This window comes from Pogoniulus pusillus, chromosome 27, assembly GCF_015220805.1.
Source record: "Pogoniulus pusillus isolate bPogPus1 chromosome 27, bPogPus1.pri, whole genome shotgun sequence".
Lineage (NCBI taxonomy): Eukaryota > Metazoa > Chordata > Aves > Piciformes > Lybiidae > Pogoniulus > Pogoniulus pusillus.
This window is the reverse complement of record NC_087290.1, coordinates 15,407,807-15,427,272: the sequence shown is the minus strand read 5'-3', so window position 1 is coordinate 15,427,272 and position 19,466 is coordinate 15,407,807. Positions and strand designations below refer to the sequence as shown.

The 19,466-nt window shown below is 42.9% G+C and overlaps 1 protein-coding gene and 1 long non-coding RNA gene across 3 annotated transcripts in view; one reads left to right on the top strand and one right to left on the bottom strand.

The window, feature by feature from the left end:
- The window catches only part of SCUBE1 (signal peptide, CUB domain and EGF like domain containing 1), a 159,580-nt gene extending 144,803 nt beyond the window's left edge, over positions 1 to 14,777 (bottom strand). For both annotated transcript variants that reach the window (XM_064166000.1, XM_064166001.1), the window contains exons 1-2: positions 14,582 to 14,777; positions 11,739 to 11,861 (exon numbers count right to left, since the gene is read on the bottom strand). In XM_064166000.1, the coding sequence (XP_064022070.1) occupies positions 11,739 to 11,861; positions 14,582 to 14,669 (211 nt within the window). In that variant the 5' untranslated portion in view covers positions 14,670 to 14,777. The remainder of the gene's footprint in view (positions 1 to 11,738; positions 11,862 to 14,581) is intronic.
- Positions 14,778 to 14,862: 85 nt separating this feature from the next.
- On the top strand, positions 14,863 to 16,129 carry LOC135187365 (uncharacterized). The gene is made up of 2 exons (XR_010307321.1): positions 14,863 to 15,008; positions 15,322 to 16,129. It is a non-coding gene; the product is annotated as an uncharacterized LOC135187365 (long non-coding RNA).
- Positions 16,130 to 19,466: the final 3,337 nt, after the last annotated feature.

The window sequence follows — 19,466 nt, the reverse complement described above, 5'->3', positions numbered from 1 at the left end:
CATGTATACATATCATAGAACCACAGAATCAACCAGGTTGGAAGAGACCTCCAAGCTCATCCAGGCCAACCTAGCACCCAGCCCTAGCCAGTCAACTAGACCATGGCACTAAGTGCCTCATCCAGGCTTTTCTTGAACATCTCCAGGGGCAGTGACTCCACCACCTCCCTGGGCAGCCCATTCCAATGCACATACTTTGTGCAACAAAGTTCAGTAAAAGCAGATGGAAAAGAGTATTGGAAACTTTTATATTAAATCAAAGTAAAGTATTAATAAGCTACTCTAGAAAACAGATTAAATTGCTGCTGCTGTCCTGAATAGATTTGTGTGCATCCCCTACTCAGAACAAAGGCTAAAGCAACAGAACCTTCTGATACAATCATCTGATTGTTTTTTTTTATAATGCAGTTCCTACATTTCTCTTTAAAAGCAGAAATTTCTAAATGAAGTCTGACTTTGGTGCTTGTAGTTAGATAAAAACATAGGCATGTCTCCAAGCCACAGTATTTACAGAATCCTTTTCCAAGAAAGTTTAGCAAACAAAAATGTGCAAAAAGAATAAAGGCACAATTCTACTTAGTAAAGACCCTGCCAACTCTAGAGGTGTAAAGTGAGATATCAAATTCCTTCTATATGCATGCCAAAAAATTGGGATATGCATTTCCTATGATTTCTGTTTAACAAAGTAGATATCCTCTAATTTGAAGCATTTTTTCATTGAATGTTTTGGATGTAGCCTCTGCAAAGAAATCAGTTCAGTTTCTTTCTGACAATCACAAGCACACACAGCAGTTACATCTGTACTATTTTCAGCAATGATAATATGCCAAACAAACAACTCCTGCAGAGGCTTCCATTCTCTAGTCTCTGAAGCACTTTCTGCAGCAACATTCCAACTTGGAAACATTTGTAGGCACCAAATTGGGATTATGCATAATTCCTTTTTGTTTTTCTTCCCAGTTAAAATTTAAATGTTCTATGGGCATGTTGCCTCATTAAACTTAAAGACTGATGGAAGTTCACACAGACTAAGGTATGGGAACAATGGTGTGCAGAGTTCTACAACCTCAAACAGAGTAAATGAAAACAGGGATTTATATTCTCATCTGCCTAATGAATTGATTATGGGAATCACAATGAAGTTTTGTATATCATCTGGTTTACATTTCTGATTCTGCCTTTGGTAGCTGCATGCTAAAACATCATGAATAGCTGTGAAAGCACAGTTCTGACTTTGATAAGTTATCTATGGCGTGTACAGCACCAAACTGCTCACATGTTAAGCACTAAATTCACACATCTAAAGCACTTGCAAGATGAAAGTCTCCTATCAGCTTATTAGTAGATGCAGATTATTATTTTTTCCATTCCTTGGTCACTGAAGGAAAAACTGTCACCTTCTACAGCACTGTAGAGTAAAAGAAGAGAGTATTTTCAATTTAATAAAGCAATTAAAGGACAACAGCTAACAGCTTCTTAAGATTAAGCACATGCTCAAGTACTCCCATGAATCACAGAATGCCAGGTTGAAAGGGGCCCCAAGGATCATCTGGTCCAATGTTTCTAGGTAATACCACAGTTTAGACAAGATGGCCCAGCACCCTGTTAAGTGGAGTCTTAAAACTGACCAGTGTAGCAGAATCCATGACTTCTCTTAGGAAATTAATATTTCAATGTCTAACTGCTCTCACTGAGAAATTTTTTCTTCTGGATTCCAATCTGTATCTCCCTAGGAGTAACTTGTACCCCTTGTCTTTCCTATCTGACTCATTGTAAAAAGGAAGTCTCCATCGACCTGGGAGCCAGCCTTTATGTACTTGTCCACAGTAATATGGTCTCTCCTAAGCCTTCTCTTCCCAAAGCTGAACAAATCCAGTTGTCTCAGCCTGTCCTCATACGGCAGGGCTTCCACTCCTCTGATTAGTCCTGTGGCACTTCCCAGGACACCTTCCCAGCCTGTCTGTATCATTTTTGCACAGCAGGGACAGTGCTCCAACTGTGGCCCAACTGGTGCTAAATGCAACAATGACTCTGCTGGTAATGCCCCTGTGGATGCACTTGGTTGGCCTTCTTTGCTGCTGCAACACTGAGCTTGATATAAAACAAGACCCCTAGGTCCCTTTCCACAGGGCTGCTCTCTAGCCAGGTGGATCCCATTTCTAGCTGCACTCCTGGGTTATGTATTCCCAGGTGCAAGACCCTACAGTTCTCCCCACTGAAATTCATAATGTTCTTGCTTGCCCACTCATACAGCCTGTCCATTTCTTCCTGGAGGATGGCTCCCCACTCATTTTGGTGTTGTATGCAAACTTCATCTGGGTGCTTTTGATGCCAACATCCAGATCACCTATGCAGATACTAAGCAGCTTTGGGGTCCTGGGGATACCCCACTTGTGACTGGCTGCCAGATTGAGAAGGAACTATTCGCTACCACCCTCTGGGTACTTTAAAACAACGGTGTTGGTTTTTTATTTCAGATGAAATTACACCTTAAAACAAAGAGCCAAACAAACAAAAACACCTGAATGTTGTTTTTTTCCTAAAGTGATTATATGGAAAATTCTTTGCTTTACTGTGTTTAAACAAAAAAAAATCTCACTCAATCACTTGGACAGCCTCTATACTCTAGTTCATTGCCCTTTCAGTGTAGAACCAAGTGTAATCCTTTGCTTCCTTGGCTTTTTCTTCCACTTTCTGGGGATTAGTTCAGCAATATTTTTCACAATATAGCCTCACATCACAGCTCCTGTACAATATAAGAGTATAATCAGCAAACAGGAACCTCTCAAATTGACATATGGAAAGCTGTCCATGTCAGAAAAGGACCTGGGGATGCTGGTGAACATGAGCCAGCAGTGTGCTCAGGTGGCCAAGAAGGCAAACAGCATCCTGGCCTGAGTCAGGAGTAGTGTGGCCAGTAGGACTAGGGAAGTGATCACACTCCTGTACTTGCCACTGTTGAGGCCACACCTCGAATACTGTGCTCAGTTTTGGGCCTCACACTCCCAGAAGCACACTGAGTTGCTGGAAGAACACATATTTTGGTAATGAGATAGACAGACACTAAGACAGTCCTCATACTCAAAGGGGAGCTGACAAACCATGTGCAACAAACCCTGCAAAGATGTCTTCCCAGTCAGCCACCTGAGGAAAGATCCATGGGTGTACAGGGATGGAAACAGCAGGAAATGCGCTGAGGGACATGTGGGCTCTGAGTTAGTGAGAAGAGGCAGAGAAGATGTGGAGAAAAAGGAAGAAAAAGGGAAAACTTGGAGCGATGGCAGAAACTATTTTGACTCAAAGACAGAACCCAAGGGAAAGGACCAGTAAGAGGTCCTCAGAGTTTGCAGCTACCAGCTCTTCAGTCCCAGAGGTCTTGCTGTGGGACACTGACTCTCGGAATAATCCTGCCATAATTGCAATGAGCCACTGAGAGAACAGGGGAAGGAAAACTGAATGAAAAAGAAGCAGGTGAAATTAGCCTAGGAGAGGACAAATGAAAGAGAAGTAAAATTTACAGAAGGGAAATGACTGGATGATCTTGGAGGTCTATACCAACCTGGTTCATTCTATGATTCTAAGATTAGGAGACAGATGAGTAACAGAATACACACGACAACATGATAAAGACTGCAAGGAAAGAGAACTGCTGGGAAAACAGGAAATAGGGCAGTGTTTGACACATGTATAAAGAACGAAGACAAAAGAAGGACAGACTCATATATATTGATCTTAGCACATTCCATTTATGCTCCTTCATCTTATGATAATTGTTCTAGCAGATCATTTACAATGTATATTTGGGGGAAAGGAAAAGTTCCTTCCAAATATCAAGCTTTTATCTCTGGATTTTATTTATTTACAGGTTCAGTGAGTACCCACAGACCATCCAGCAGTACGGATCTTATCAACTGTTTGGAAAAGTGTCCTTGGAAAAAAACATATTTTTTTCCAAATTGAGAATTACATCTAATGCTTCTGAAGGCTAAGGCTGTATTTCTAGCAGTATGGCATTTGTTTATCCAAAACATAACACTGTTTGTATCCAAGCAGCATTTCTGGAGGGGGGAAAAAAAAAGTTGGAGCAAATACTCTTTTTTTTGCTAAGAAAAAAATGGAAGATTTCCAAACTGCAACACCAGGGGAGCTGTTCACTGAACCAGCATTATGGGCTGTCAGAAAGTAGCTCTGAGAGGTAAGAGACGTTATAGAGAAAAAATAAGGAAAGAAAACAATACAGGGAGTGATAATGTGAGCAGTTAAATGAGTTGCATTATCCCAACTAAGGGACATCTGTTTTATTGGACAAATTGATTTAAAAAAATCAGATAAATAAAGCAATCTGAAATAGACAGATAGATAAGTAAGTAAATAAATAAATAAACAGACTTCAGGCTGACCCTTGGGAAAAACAAAAGTCCTATTCAAGGAACAGAAGAAGCATGGAGGGAAAAGTTATCGTAAGATGTTAATACACTGATGCTTTAACAAAAGTCTGGTTTATTATAGCATGTTCTCAGAAGTATTTTGTTCCTTGCTACTTCTTCTCCATCCCTTAAGAAATTCTATTCCCTGAATGAATCTCTTGATTAAGACTGGCAAGGTGGAAATTGCATATTAAATCGTATAATAGAATCACAGAATCAAGCAGGTTGGAAGAGACCTCCAAGATCATCCAGTCCAACCTAGCACCCAGCTCTGTCCAATCAACTAGACCATGGCACTAAGTGCCTCATCCAGGCTTTTCTTGAACACCTCCAGGGACGGTGACTCCACCACCTCCCTGGGCAGCCCATTCCAATGCCAATCACTCTCTCTGCCAACAACTTCCTCCTAACATCCAGCCTAGACCTCCTGTGGCACTACTTGAGACTGTGTCCCCTCATTCTCTTGCTGGTTGCCTGGGAGAAGAGACCAAGCCCCACCCATCTACAGCCTTCCTTCAGGTAGTTTTAGAAGTTTTAGACAGCAGTGAGGTCACCCCTGAGCCTCCTCTTCTCCAGGCTAATTAACCCCAAATGGTATCAGACATTAAAAAAAAATAAATAAATTAAAAGCACATATATAGAAAGTCTCAGAATTGGGTTCTGGGAAACAATTTTATCAGCCTAAACCAAAAAAGATTCATCAAGTCACCCAGTCAAATGACCAGATTTACTAAGAGGGAAAAAAATACAATGAAATTAAGATCTACTCACTCCTACCAAAGAACCTAGTTTATATTCACCCTTCCCAGTTCTTGACAAGCTGTACCACTTTGTTCTGGAAGCTGCTTCCACTGAAATCAGCATAGTAGTTTACTTGGAGTAATGCTATAACCCATGTGAATAAAACTGGGAATGACGATTTGACACTAAAATACAAATCACCACAAAACTGGGAGGTGGCAGAGTATCTCTTCCTCTGTGCTCAGATGGGCTACTGCAAGTCAGTGGGACAAAACCAATCACAGACTTGTAGCAACAGATCCCATGCAGAACACAACCAGTATGGGAGGGTGACATGAAGTTCAACACATGACATCAATGTAATCTCTTAAGGTACTGTAATTGTAAAACTAAAAAGCATAACACCTTTAAGTACCTCATATTCACTTCAGCCTTCAAGATTACTGGACTACCAGTTCAAAAGTAATGAGATCAGTGTCAAAGCCTCAAGCAGTAAATTGAGACTGAGTCATGAAATAGTTATGCAGAGAACAGCAAATTCAGGAAAAGGATGTGAACAAATGACAGAATACTATTTAGGAAAAATGTTCACATTTCATCTTCTCACAGCTTTTCAGAACAGGCAGATATTTCTGGTGTTTTCAGGGGGGAAAATACCTGAACACACCAACACAGAGCTATTAAGAAAATCCTTTGTTCCCCTGACAGGTATGTAGTTGGATATTAATAGTTGATATTTTTAGTGGATTTGACCAAACCAACTTCCCAGAGCACTTTCTTGCAGGAAATGACAGTAAGACTATGGAGGTACCGGTAATATTCAGCCTGAGATGAGTCAATATTTGCAAGATCCCAGAGGATGACCCTTCCCCTGGGGGAATGAATTCACCTTCCATTGTAATTGGAAGAATCATCAATCAGGAAAAAGTCACTTAAGATGCCTTGTTAAGTGGCATCACTTTCTCAACAGTGAGACAGACCACGCAAGCCTGAGGTCCCTTAGAGTTATGAAGGGTCAAGACGTCCAAGTTTCAGAAACCAACACCTAACAGTGTTCATTTACTGTACACAACTTTGTTGATAAAGATGGTCCACTTAAGAAAGAATTGCTGAGAGTGGATTGATGGGACACCACGGAGCCCTTAAAAGAGAGTCTGTTCCATTTAAAAGACATCCAGATGCTCTGTCCTTAATGATCCCTGCAGACAAGAGGTGGCTTCAGTGCGGGACACTGGACCAGAAGCTGAGAAATGAGAACTGTGAAATGCTCTGTGCTGCTGAGCACATTTTTGAAGAGCTGATATGGAAGAGAAAGAATTGTTATTGCTCAAATGAAAGCAATGTGGAGATAAGATTTTCTGTATGTATTTCCAGTTACTAATATTTGTTTAATAATGGCTAAAAGCAGTTGTAACAATAGTAAGTGGGTTATCTACACCATTTCTGACTAATTGTACACGCAATGAAATATCATTTTAAACTTCAGTATAATGCTGCAAATACCACAAGTAATTTAAATCTGGGCATAGGGGCGTCACTGCACCTGCAGCATAAAAGCAAAACTGCATGTGATAGAATCAAGAGTCTGAAACATGTGCCAAAGCAAGAAATCCACTATCCTGTTTTTTCACAAAATTAATTTCCTAATTTAGAAAAGGGCTTTTAGTTAACAGTTTAAGATGTGATGCATAAGATACTCTCTGCTTTTCTGCCAGCAGAGACAAAGCCAATCACCACAGAATGTCATGAAAATAACAAGATCTAGATATTTCAATGCAAGCACTTTTTCCAGATACCATATCAAGTATTTCCATCCATTGTACACAGACAAGTGTTAGCAGCCATGACAAGAATTGTGAGCAGCACATCAGTCTTATATTAGAAGACAGATTGTTTGGGTATACATTTCCAATAAGCTTCCTTCAGCCAAGCAGTCCTTAGATGAGCACTGGGGTTCAGAAAGGGCAATTAGTCTGTTTCCAAGGGATGTATAGAGAATATAAACTGTTGTGGAGCTGAATATAGCTGTGATTGAGGCAAAAGTGGTTTATCTTATTTTTAAACCCAGCGAGATGCTATCATTGGCATAATGAAGAATAACAGCTCCCTTTACAGATTACTATGACCAACTGCCTGGTTATCTGTGATGATTACTTCTATTGGGAAAAGGGATGCAAATACATCAAAATATGATAGCACAATCACCATTCTGATAGCAAACATGTCCAGAGTGAGGAGAAACCTGAAAAGCACCTTCTCAAGGCAGACTCTACCAAGACACTTTGCCATGGTCTGTGTATGCTGTCATTAGTAAGAAGTCTATCAACATTATCATGAAGATTCATAGCTAGGAAAAAAACCCACAAAGTACTGCTGAAAGTTGTGAGCATTTTTCTTCTGTACAAAAACTTCAAGAAATATGTCAATAACTGTACAAAATCAATTACTACAAGAACTGATGAACAGTTATGCAAATACAATGAAAGACAGTAGAGAAAAAAATTACCAAGCAAACAAAAAAAACCCAAACCATACTATGAGAAAAATCTTATTCAATATGGGAGAACTCAGGGCAGAGTTTTGCAACTCAGAAGCAACAGGTCCCAGTTAACTAAGTTTTAGAGATAACTCCCTTCATAAACTGTTCAGTGTCAGAGTACCCTACAATAGTAAATACACATTGGCTCCAGTGACAAAGGAGGCCCTGTCAAGGCCTAGGGAACCTCAAGACTTGGAATCCTTTTGAACTCTATGGAATTTCCATTGTTTTGACACAATCTTCCAAATAACAATTTTATTGAGATATCAACCTGTGGGGCAAACCAAAAATCAATGTAAAGGAGGTAAAGACAAAGGATGAGGGAGCATGAAAGAGTGCCTACAGCTGAATGCAGGGCACTGCGCTTCAGATATTAACTAAACTCACAACAGGGAAGATTTTCCAGGTAGTAGTAGGCCTGTCATGGCAACTGAAACAGCAATGAATAAACTTTGTATGTTGAATAGAAAAGGACAATCAAAAGCAAATACATTTTTTTTTTTAGTATTACCTTAACTGAGCACATATTTCTGTCTCATGAAAACACCAGCTAGAGAATTTGTAGTCAAAGGACATTGGTATAGCACGTGACACAAGGAAAAACCACTATGGTAAAGCTGAACATATAGTTGGACAAAGCATAATAGATAGCTGGTTGAAGAATAAAGGCGAACTGAAATCTACAGAGATAATCCACAGACAGGACACAGAAAGAACAGCTCTTCCATCTGGAGAAACATTTGTGCTCTGTAGAAAGAAATACATCATCTGCTTCGTGCAAGAAGGTTACCCAGCAAAAGAGAAAGAAAAAAGGCAGGGTAGATCTGTGTACTAAGAACTTATTTCCAGTCCACAGAAACTCAGGAGAAACACAGTCCAAATGACACTTTGGGAGAAAAGTAAAGCTTAGAAAAAAAATCCCTGATCAAGGATTTAAATAGGCTGTCAAGAAAATGTTTCATTTCAGTATGTTCGCTACTAAAGCTCTCCACATGACCTTTAAAGAATGTCTGTCTTATGCATTTCTCCTCATCCTTTAGGTCAGAGCAGCAAAATATGGACAAAATCTTGCACAAGTGCCTGAGCTCTGTATTTCCTGCATTAGCTGAAAGATACATTACTTTTAAAAATTACTCTTCTCTTGTGTTGATTTTTGTTTGTTTAACTTGAAGGTGGTGGGGTTTTTTTTAATGCACAAGAGCACACAAAATAGATATTCACATTCTGGATGTATTTGTAGAAATATGTGCTCCATTGCTTTTATAAAACGTAAGAATCATTCAAGTTATGTTAATTCCCACATTCTATCCCTAAAAATGGTTGTAAATTAAAGTAAATTAAATGCACATCTTTATAAATTCAATGCCTCGGTAAAAACCTAAATTGGCAGCTCACTGAAACTGGTTAGAATAAATTTGATCATATTTTTAAGCTCACTGCACTATTGCAGTTCTTCTTGTCTAGGAAAATCTGGCTGTATCTGAGAGCCTCCACTATAAAAGAGTTAGTTATGCTACAGTCAATGTTCCTAAGACTTGAAACAATACAGGTAGTTAGTGACAAACTTAAGAGGCACGCTATTTGAAGAAAAAACATCCTTTTCTCACCAGTAACTAGTTTCAGTGATCTAAAAGGTTGTGGCACAATGAAAACTGTTTGGTGTACTTAGTGTTTGTTATTATAAGAACAGCCACTTCTATCTAAAAAATAGTTTGATTTAAAAGGCTAACTACAGGTGTCTTCTTGTGACAGTATATTAAATACCAACATAAATATCAATACTGTTAGTCTGTTTATTTCTGTATATTTTGAATACTTGATTTCAGGATGCAAAATAAACTCAGTCTATGTGAACAGCAGACCTGAGGCATATCTTAAGGTCTGCCACTGTCTTGTATGACCTTTCTTTAACCTCTATAGTTTTGAGTTTACTCACAAAAAGAACATACTTACTGTCTGCCTGTTACTGAAGTAGCAAAGTATCACAGCTTCAACGTATTTTAGGATCAATTTAAGAGGTACACAAGTAATCTAAAATAAGCTCCAGAAGGGAAGCACCAAAAATATCTTAAGTTTTCTGCTTATCCCGATGTTTTACATTAATTACAAATTTAAGATCTGGAGTTGATGCAAGATCTTTAGAACTGCTACTGTAGCATTATTTTTTTAAAGTTATGTATCAGCCATAGTAATACACAGTTGACAAACTTTACATTTACCTAATGCTGAACAATTAACCGTCTCGCAGTCTGCTTCTTACTTTACTTAACAAGCTTGTCAGACACTAAATTCCATCACATAAGGCTGTCAGCCACAGAAACTATATTATTCTGTACATTGTTCCACAGTGAAGTCTGATTTTATACCACTTACTGGGCTCTCTTTACTACTGATCCGAGGTAAGTCAAGCAAAGAGAAATATGTGTCTGAAATAAGCATGAGTATCAGCCAGGTCTACCATAACACAGAGGTCAAAACACCTAAAATATAAGTAGTTAAAGCCTAAGGAAACTTTTGATGTGGAAAACCAATACAAGAAGTATAAATTCTGAGAATTCTTTAACCTCCACAGCTGTGGCCTTGAGTACAGTTTCTCTGCACAAATTTCTTCCCCTGGAAGGGATGAATAGAGCAAAAAATGTGGTGCTGAATAATTATTCTGTTTGCAAGAAAGAAAATCTGGCTTCCAAATGAATAGCAGCTCAGAGACGCTAGAGCACCAATAGGTGGACAGTAGGAATTTGTCTCTGCCAATTTCAGTCCAAGACAGAAAAAATATAACCACAAAAATTCTTTATGAGGGCATTTGAACAAACACTTTGGAAGTCCATGGGGAATAATATGTGGTTTCAATTTTTTGTAGACTTCAGCAAAGTCATTTCTAGGTCTTTAATCTTTTTAATGGACTGGCCATTTTGAAAAAGTTTAAGTCTGCTGTAGAAAGGAAGAGAACTGTTAAGAGAATTTTTATAGTTGCTAAGCATCTACCAGTAGAAGGGGGAAAAAATAAAATGGCATATTTCATTTGTAAGACAATCTGCTGTGATTACAATATTAATTTATTTTCTACCAGAGAACAATCTCTCTGCCGAGGTTCAATAGACAAGATGGAGCTCATAAAATCTGAAATATGAGTGTACACAGCACCTAATAAAAGTGCTACCTCTTTTTCAGTTGCAAGGATTTATGTAGGGACATGCAGAAGTAAAACAACTTTTTTTAATGCTAAGTACAATAATTTCAAAGAGTTCCTTTCAAAACTGTGTTCCAGACTAAAAAAAAAATATATGACTGACACGCGCACAGTGTCAAAGAGAAACAAGTTCCAGTGTCCTGTTCCCGCTGGGGCAGAAAAACACCTACTGTAACTGGACGAGGTGGAATGGGTTTGTCCCCGGATGAGAAGGGCGATGACAAATCCCACGTTAGCAAGGCGGAAGGTGCAAGCATCCCTGTGCTTCTAAGGGACCCGAGAAGCGCGACCGGGTCAGGGTGTGGAGGCCGCCCGTCAGGCGGCGGCGGGCGCGGTCCCGAGTGTCGGAGCTCTGCTGGCTATCCTAGCTGCGGGAGAAGTGAGGCCTCTCCGGACGCACGCAGCCGGCGGGGACGGCCACCCGCAGGCACGGCTACTCCCGGCGGCCAGCCCTCTATCGTCCGCTCCCTGCCAGGGGGCGGGCGCATGTGCTCGAGCTGCAGACAGCAGCGGGCCCGGCCCGGCCAGCGGCCAGCCGAGGCTGACCCGGGACTCGGCTGAGTGGACAATGACTCTCTCCTCTTTTTTCTTTCCTTTCTTACTTTTTTTCTTCCCCCCCTTATACTTTTCATTTTTATCTAGTAGGCTGAAGTGCCCGACGGTTGCGTTGCCGGACAATTAGCCAAAGCAGCGGGGGGATGCTTGCCAATAAATACCGAGATTTGAGGTTAAGCAGCTGTAAATCTGCATTAATCGTTTCAGGAATTCAGCTATTTACAAAAGCTTTTAAAGAGCAAACAAATAAGAGTAGGGAGGAGAGGAGTCGAGCTGTCCGTACCTTCACATTGTTTCCCTTCGCCTTTATACCCGGGCTTGCAGATGCATTTGTAGGATTTTGGCGTGTTTTGACAAATTGCATCGATGTGACAGTCATCTGTAGCTTCGGCACATTCGTCAACATCTGGAACCACAGAACGAAGGCAGATAAGAAGGGTGACCCGAGACACAGAAAACCTTCAAGCCCAGTTTGCTTGCCTGTATTTCAAGTGTCGCCCTGAAAGTGGGAACATCTGAGTTTAGGTAACTGAACAAACCAACGTGTTACTTTTCTGAAGTAGCTTTTAAGCGCTGCTGCACTGAGCTAGAGGGACTCGGTCCCAGATTACTGCATTAGGAAACCATTGGACATGTAAGAAATCAACATCTGCTCTAACCGGTCTGGTGCTGGAGACCCGTAAAACACGAGTGTTTAAACGACCTAATAGAAGAGAAAAAGCCTATTTGCATGTTCTAGCAAAGAGATCTTCTTGATTCAGAAAGACAGACCCTAGTTTAAATAAACTGTGCTGGTGATGGAATGAGAAAAAGAAATATTTGAACAGCAAACCCACATTAATCCTTTTTATTAAGAGGCTAAATAAATAAATGGAAGACCATATGAAACTCGGTAAGCTAGCGAGGAGAAAAGCAACCTGCAATAAACATCATCCACACGGACTAAAACTCATTTGGAAAGAAAAGGTCTTAGCATTGAAGGGGAGGGGGGGGTGCCTTACTTGTGAGCCGGAGTCTGAAAAGGGGAACCCAGACGGCTTTTCTTGTTTTCAGGGTAGGAAGCCTTTACAAACATTTCAGTGACGGGCATTCGTTTGCTGCCTCGGCTTTAAAGAGGATGGGGGAGGGACGAGGATGAGAAAGAGTCGAGATTTGGTAGTCGCGAGAATGTTAATGAAGTGAACAAGGCGGGGGGGTAGGGGGAGGAAAAGGGGGGGGAAAAAAAGAGAAAGAAAAAAGCTCTGACCTGCTCAGGGATGGGGTGTGCTGTTAACATGGGAACATGTAAAGCCGCGCTTAACCTGCCCTGACCCCTAGACGGTCCCCAGGCACCCTGTCACCCGCAGTGAAGGGCTGCGGCGAGGCTGGTGCTGCCCCGTAGAGTCCGCCGCTGTCAACCGCGGCCGTAACACACCTCAGGTAGGTTTTTCCTCATGCCAGAGCCACATCTGGGGTTCCCGGGAGGAGAGAGTTTAGCAGACGGGCAGCAACTAGGAAAGTTGCACAGAATGTCCCGTCCTGGCCCATCCCCGTCCCCATTCGTCGTCGTCGTCGTCCCCCGCCCCTTTTATTTCTAGCAAATATAGACAAGGGAGGGTTTTGTGGAGGGACTGGGGAGCACCCAGAGAGAGACATATGCAATTGGTTTAATGCCAATTAGATTAACAGATCTTCCTAAAGGGTGCATTAAAGTGAAAACAATTCTACTGTTAGCTGGAAATCAAAGCTAATTGCTTACTCGGCCATCTCCAATGATAACAGAGGGGTTCTCCAAAGTCACAGAGGACAGGAGGGGACTATTTAGACAGAAGAACCAGATACTGTGGTATGGCACACAGCAGAGAACTACTTGGAGAGGTACAGAGCAGTACGGCCCCGCGGGGCACCTCAGAGATTCCTGCCTGGACTCTGTATTGTTTGGTTAGTTGGTTGTGTTTTTTTTTTTAAAGAAATAGTGGAACAGAAGGCAGAGCCTGTTGTTTTCTGGAGAAAGGCAGGGCTGTTGTAAGCTTTCTCCTTCTTTCTTGTCAACGCGCTTATTTTAACCGCTGAGCCAGTTCATACCTAGCTCCGATTTAAGTTTAGGGGGTCCAGATCAGACACAGATCCAGTCAAGCACGAAAAGAAAGGCCTTTTTTTTTTTTTCTTCTTTTTTTGTTAAGTTTGTTGGAGGGGTGGGTTGTTTGGGTTTTTTTAATGCTTCGGTTCATACTTTTGACTTACTAAATCGGCACCCATCTCCCATAAAGATCAGCAAAAGTGACAGCTGTACTCTTTATAATGCCGTCAAAAATTCAAACTGCATTGAGCCAAAGGGGACATTTCACAGCAACAAGAGGATGCCTGGGAGTCAGGCGTGAATGCCAATGAGACAAATGAAAGGGCAAAACCAAATATGAGCCCCAGCTCTGCTCCACATCTTGCACTGCGGTTCTTATACTTTTAAGAACTTCTACGCTGACTCCATTCATTTGGTTGCATCTAAACTTGTATCTGAGGGAAAATGATTTTTCTGGCTCCCATCCCCCAACTTCACCTTAAGTGATTTCTTCTAGAACAACTTCATGCAAACACATCTTCAAAAAATTACTTTGGGCTTACAACATTCCTAAGCAGATGGGGGTCGGGGGTAGGGGGTGGGGTGGTGTTTGGGTTGGGACTTTTGCTTATTTGTTTGTTTTTAAACACCGTGGCAAAGGCTTAGTATCATCACTGCTATTAATCAGATAGGAGTGCAGCTTTTAAGAAACACCAGGTCTTTAGCTAATGGGCAGACAGGGAAAACCTGTGACAATGTAAGAGCCAACGCTTCCCCTGCGGAGCCTCAAGGATCGAACCCAGGCACATCTCGTGGGTACTTCAGAAAAAGTAACTTTTGCTTCCCCGTCGCTCCCTCCAGACATCCCAGACTTCGGCATTGTCAGACACGCGAGAAAAAGCCTGCCCATCGCAATTTCCACCACCCCCGGCACTACTAGCGGCAAGAAGTGACCTCCCCCTCAACACCTTGCATTAGGCAGAGGAGAGCGGACAAACACGAGTCCCCCCCGGGGCCGCGGCTCCGCGCCACCCGAGCCTGAGAAAGGCGGCACGGCAGCAGAGCCCCCTCCCCCCCGCTCCTCTTACCTGCGCCCCCGTTTCCTCCCGCCAACCTGCCGACCCAGGCGAGAGCGAAAAGCAAACAGCAGCGCCGCGAAAAGCAAATAGTGCCCATGATAATGATGCGATCCCCGGCCCCCGGTGCCTGTCTGCGATAAGAAACGCGCTCGGGGCCGGCCGCGCGGAGCCGCCGGCGCTGACGCCCTGACAGCGCCCCGCTGATTCGCCGGGGCTCCCGCGGCGGGGGCGGTGCCGGCGGCCGGGGCGGGGCAGGGGTAGGCCGCCCCTCACCGCCCGCCCGCCCGTCCGCCCGTCCGCATTGCCCCGCCGCCGGGACTTGCCCCTGAACCCAGCTGCTGCCGCGGCTGGGGGCTTAGCTAAAGGGTGTTGAACTCTTTCCCTGTTAGTCTGACCGTGCGGCGCTCGCCGGCGTGACGCCCGCGTCTCCCCACAGGTAGGACGCCCGCAGAGAGCCGCTGCCAAGCTTCGGCACCGGCAGGCGCGAGCGGGGCGCCCCGTCAGGGCTCAGGGCGCGCGCTGCCCGCGAGCGTGCGCCGCACCCTCCCGGAGGGCGCCCCCCCGCGGCTGGGGGCGGCTGTAGCCGCCAGAGCCCCCTTGCCCCCCGTAGTGGGAGGGAGACTGTCTGGGAGGAAATGGCTGCGCCCCCTGCTCCCGAGCTGCGGGCTTGGGAGGCAGACAGTCCGGCGAACCCGGCCGCCCATCTCCTTGACAACCGCTGAGAGGGAGTTTTTTTCTTCTCCTTTCAGACTAGAAGAGAACTTTTTTATGTCTTCCCCGTGCCTTCCTCTCAGTCTCGCCCAACTGCTACAGCTGCCGTTCCAGCTCGCCTCGGGCCATCACCAGCTGGGAGGACTTCGCTTGCTCCTCTCCAGCCGGCTGCTCCGGCCAGCCCTGAGCCCTGCTGCACTCGTGGCATCTGTGGCTCTGCAGGTAACCCGTATGACCTTGCACTGGCCCAGCCGAGATGAGATGCCCTTGCAAAAACACTGGGGAAGCTGGAGCTGCCCCTGCTGCAAACACGTTTATAAGTGTCCTTGTCACCATCACCCTGAAGGAGAAAATAGCGGTTTTAAACCCAAACACGAGACATTTGCCCCCACAAGCAAATTTCGTGGCCCTGAAGTCTTCCAGGCCAACTGTTCTTATTAAAAAGAAATAGCTTGCAGACATCCCTTGTTAGGACTTTGCATTCCTATTCAACTGATGTCTTTTTTGTTTTTCCGTAGAACCCCTGACTCAGAAGTTTTGCTGCTTTAGGTTGCTGTAACTCCTCCTAGTTCCCCAGCCTTGTTGGTTACATAGAATCAATCATAGAATGGTTTTGGTTGGAAAAGACCTTAGAGATCCATCTAGTCCAACCTCACTGCCACGAGCAGGGATCCCTCTCAGCTGAGACTTGGTTGCTTAAGGCCTCATCCAGCCGGGGCTTGAACACCACCAGGGAGAGGGCATCCACAACCACTCTGGGCAACCTATTCCACAGTCACACCACCCTTGTACTGACAAATGTCTTCCTAAGAAAAAGTCTAAACCCTAATCTCTCATCTTAAAACCATCCCACTCTTATCCTATTGATAGACATCCTAGTGAAATGTCCCTCTCCAGCTTTCCTTTGGTCCCCTTCAGGTATTGGAAGGCAGCTCCCCAGAGTATTCTCCAGACTGAACAACCCTGGCTTCCTCAGCCTATCCTCATAGTGGAGATGCTCCAGCCCTTGGATTATCCTTGTGACCCTCCTTTGGACTTGCTCCAACCGTTGTGTGTTCTTATGATGGGGACATCAAAACTGGATGCAGTATTTGAAGTGAGCTCTCACTGGCTGTACTCTTCTTAATACAGTCTAGGATACAATTTGCCTTCTGGGCTGCATGAGTGCACTGCCAGCTCATGCTGAGCTTGTCATCAATCAAATCCCCAAGTCTTTTTTGTCAGGGCTACTCTCACACTCCATACTCAGCCTGTATTTGTGCCTGGGCTTGGCCTGACCCTGATGCAGGACCTTGCACTTTGATAGGATGAACTTCGTGCAGTTTGCACTGGTTCACTTACCAAGCCTGTCAGGATCCTTCTGGATGGAGTTCCTTCACACGAGTCCACCACACCAGGAGCTTGGAGCACTTGGTCATAAATCCTCCTTGCTGTAGTCTGACATGCCTCTTTTTTGTCAGTCTCCTCCCAAATATATGCATGCTTCTCTACAATATGCTTACCAAGAGAGTCATGCCATCACATCATGCTTTCATCCTGAAGAGAGGGGAAGGAAACATAAGAACTGTTGGTTAGTAAAAAAATCCATAGTGGTATCTTTCCTCTTTATACAACTAAATAACTACATCACAGCACAAAAGCTGTTTGCTTTCTGAATGTTTGCAGCTCAGCTTTGGACACTGCCCCCATCCTTAATCCTTTAGGGATAGGGCAGTGGTATTATGTATTTTAATTTCGTTCCCTTATGGTCGTGTGATTATCTGAGGTGCAATTGAGAATTCCATGCTCGAAACTTCCCGTGGATACACCGAGAGTTTCTTTCGAGTCGATTCCCCAGAGGGATTACCTGGTACCTTAGAGCTCCATCTAGTGAGTTTCATGGCATGCTGTAGCTATTTGTTATCATCTCCATCATTATAGCCTCTTCTTAACACATGCCAATCTTTTTGGAAAGGCTTTTATTTTCAAAGACTTTATGAGTTTTGTTTTAGATGAAAAATAAGGCTAAGCCTTTTTACTGTCAAAAAAAAAGTGCTTCATAATTGGCCTTGTCATTGCATTTAATGAAATCACACTAACATTTATCACAGGGTAAATTAAAAGAAAGTTTATTTTTCGTGAAGGAATTAAACAGAAATGCCTAAAAATGGACGACCTTTTTAAAAGTCACAGTTTGAAAACAGTTTGCTAAAGCAACAAAATGCTCCAACTGCCTTGGTGACTTGCTCTTTAGCATATATTATGTTAGCTATGTCTGTGATGTTACTCTGACAGAAGTCACTACACCTGTGCCTTTCGAGCCTCTCAAATTCCATACAATTATAACCTATATAATAGTAACACCACCTGTATGGCACTCAGGAAAGGGAGTCACCTTGAACCAAATAGCACACTATATATAAATGTCCTCATTACTCCAAGGGTGGCATGCAACTGAAAGCTAAAGATCCTTATCAAGTGTTTTTCTTCCAGCAAACTTGCTTTTTTGGTTTTTCGACCTCCCCTCAAGTTCCTGACTGGCAGAACGTATGAGGAGATACAACACCACAGTCTTGAGCAAAAGAGGGCCTGAACTTTAAGTGAGGATCATCACATAAAATAAAGAATCTACAGTACCAGGCTGAGTATTTCCAGAAGGATCTCCTCATCAGTTCTCCTTGCTAAGGTTTGCATCTTATAAAAGGGATCCTTATAGACTTTCCACTTGTAGTTATCCTTCTGTGCTTGTTTATTATCATCTAACATCATCCTTATGTCAATTGCACAGATGCTTACATGAAAAATTCAATATTAGAAGTTATAACCAAGCAGCTTCTTCCAACTGGAAGCTTCTTAGTGGAAGCTAAGAGCCAAATTTATGACTACAAATCTGCAAGGTGAGCAAGAGCTACCTAAGTTAAAGGTAGAGAGGGCCTAGCCTGAAACTACCACCTATGTTTAAGCTCTCTATCAATGTACCTGAGCTCTGCCTGAAAACCTTTGGGCAGTTTGCAGCAACCACTTGCACATAAATGGATTGCACATGCTTCTAATGTTCTTCCATACCAATGTCTTTAAAGCTTTTGGACAATATTGTTATAAAATAATAATAAGAGATCTGTTTTATTAGGATCCATCACGTTACAGAACAGAAGGTCTATGAACACCTGCAATCCTGGGGAGGCAAAATGCATAAATGAAGGAGTGGCTGCAGAACATCTACCACAGATATGTACTGTTCCAAAATTACTTTTAGAAAACAAAAGATCTTCAGGGTGTTATGACTTCCCAGTTTGCTTTTTATGAACACCTGTGTACTGAGGCTAGTATTGCCATAGGAGGCAATCCAAGCTATAGGCAGAGCTAAGAATCATGACAGCCACTGGGCAAACAGTAAAAAGTTAGTCAATTGCTGTACCTCTGTGTTTCTGTTTCTCTTCCTTCTGTCCATCTTTACTATTTACAGGGCAAGCCCACTGCACTAGCTGGGCCTATCACTATATTAATATTGTATTACATAATAAACTTATTTTGTCTCCCTAGTCAGGACTTTCATGAGGCTAGTAGGAGATATGAACCCCAAATAGCAGAGTCCTAGAAAAAAAGAAGTCAGCTACAGTGCTGCATAGGAAAAGTCACTATCTTAGATGAGATTTTTTTTCATGGTGGAGAGATGGGGGACTACATAGCATCTGCTGTAACACAAGAGGATATTTATTACATACCTTTGGTGAGATTACAATAAATTTTATCTTACTTATCGATGAGATAATGCTTGAAATCTTGTGGAAGTAGTGGCAAATCTGGATTTTCTGTCTAAAACAATGTATGAGTCAGCACCAGACTTTGAAGAGATGCATCAACTCATACTCTATGACAGATACTCTCCTATTTCTACCATGATGTTACTTTCCTCCAAAACATACCACCTGCTTCGTGCAACTGACCCTCCCCTGCTTTACCCTTAACTGTCCTATGAAACAGTTTTCCATTCAGAAAAAATGCCTTTGCAGCTAGATGGAGGAATGTTACTAGAAAGACTAATGGAGAATTTTTTTCCCCCCTTCTTCCTGCTTGGATTGTAACCACTAAAAGTGAAAGATGATAATATTAATGGAGAGCTGGAACTTAACCACAATCACCACAAAGAGTAGAGCACAGTAAATCCTCCACTGCTGGTACTCACTCCATTCTGGTAAATGAC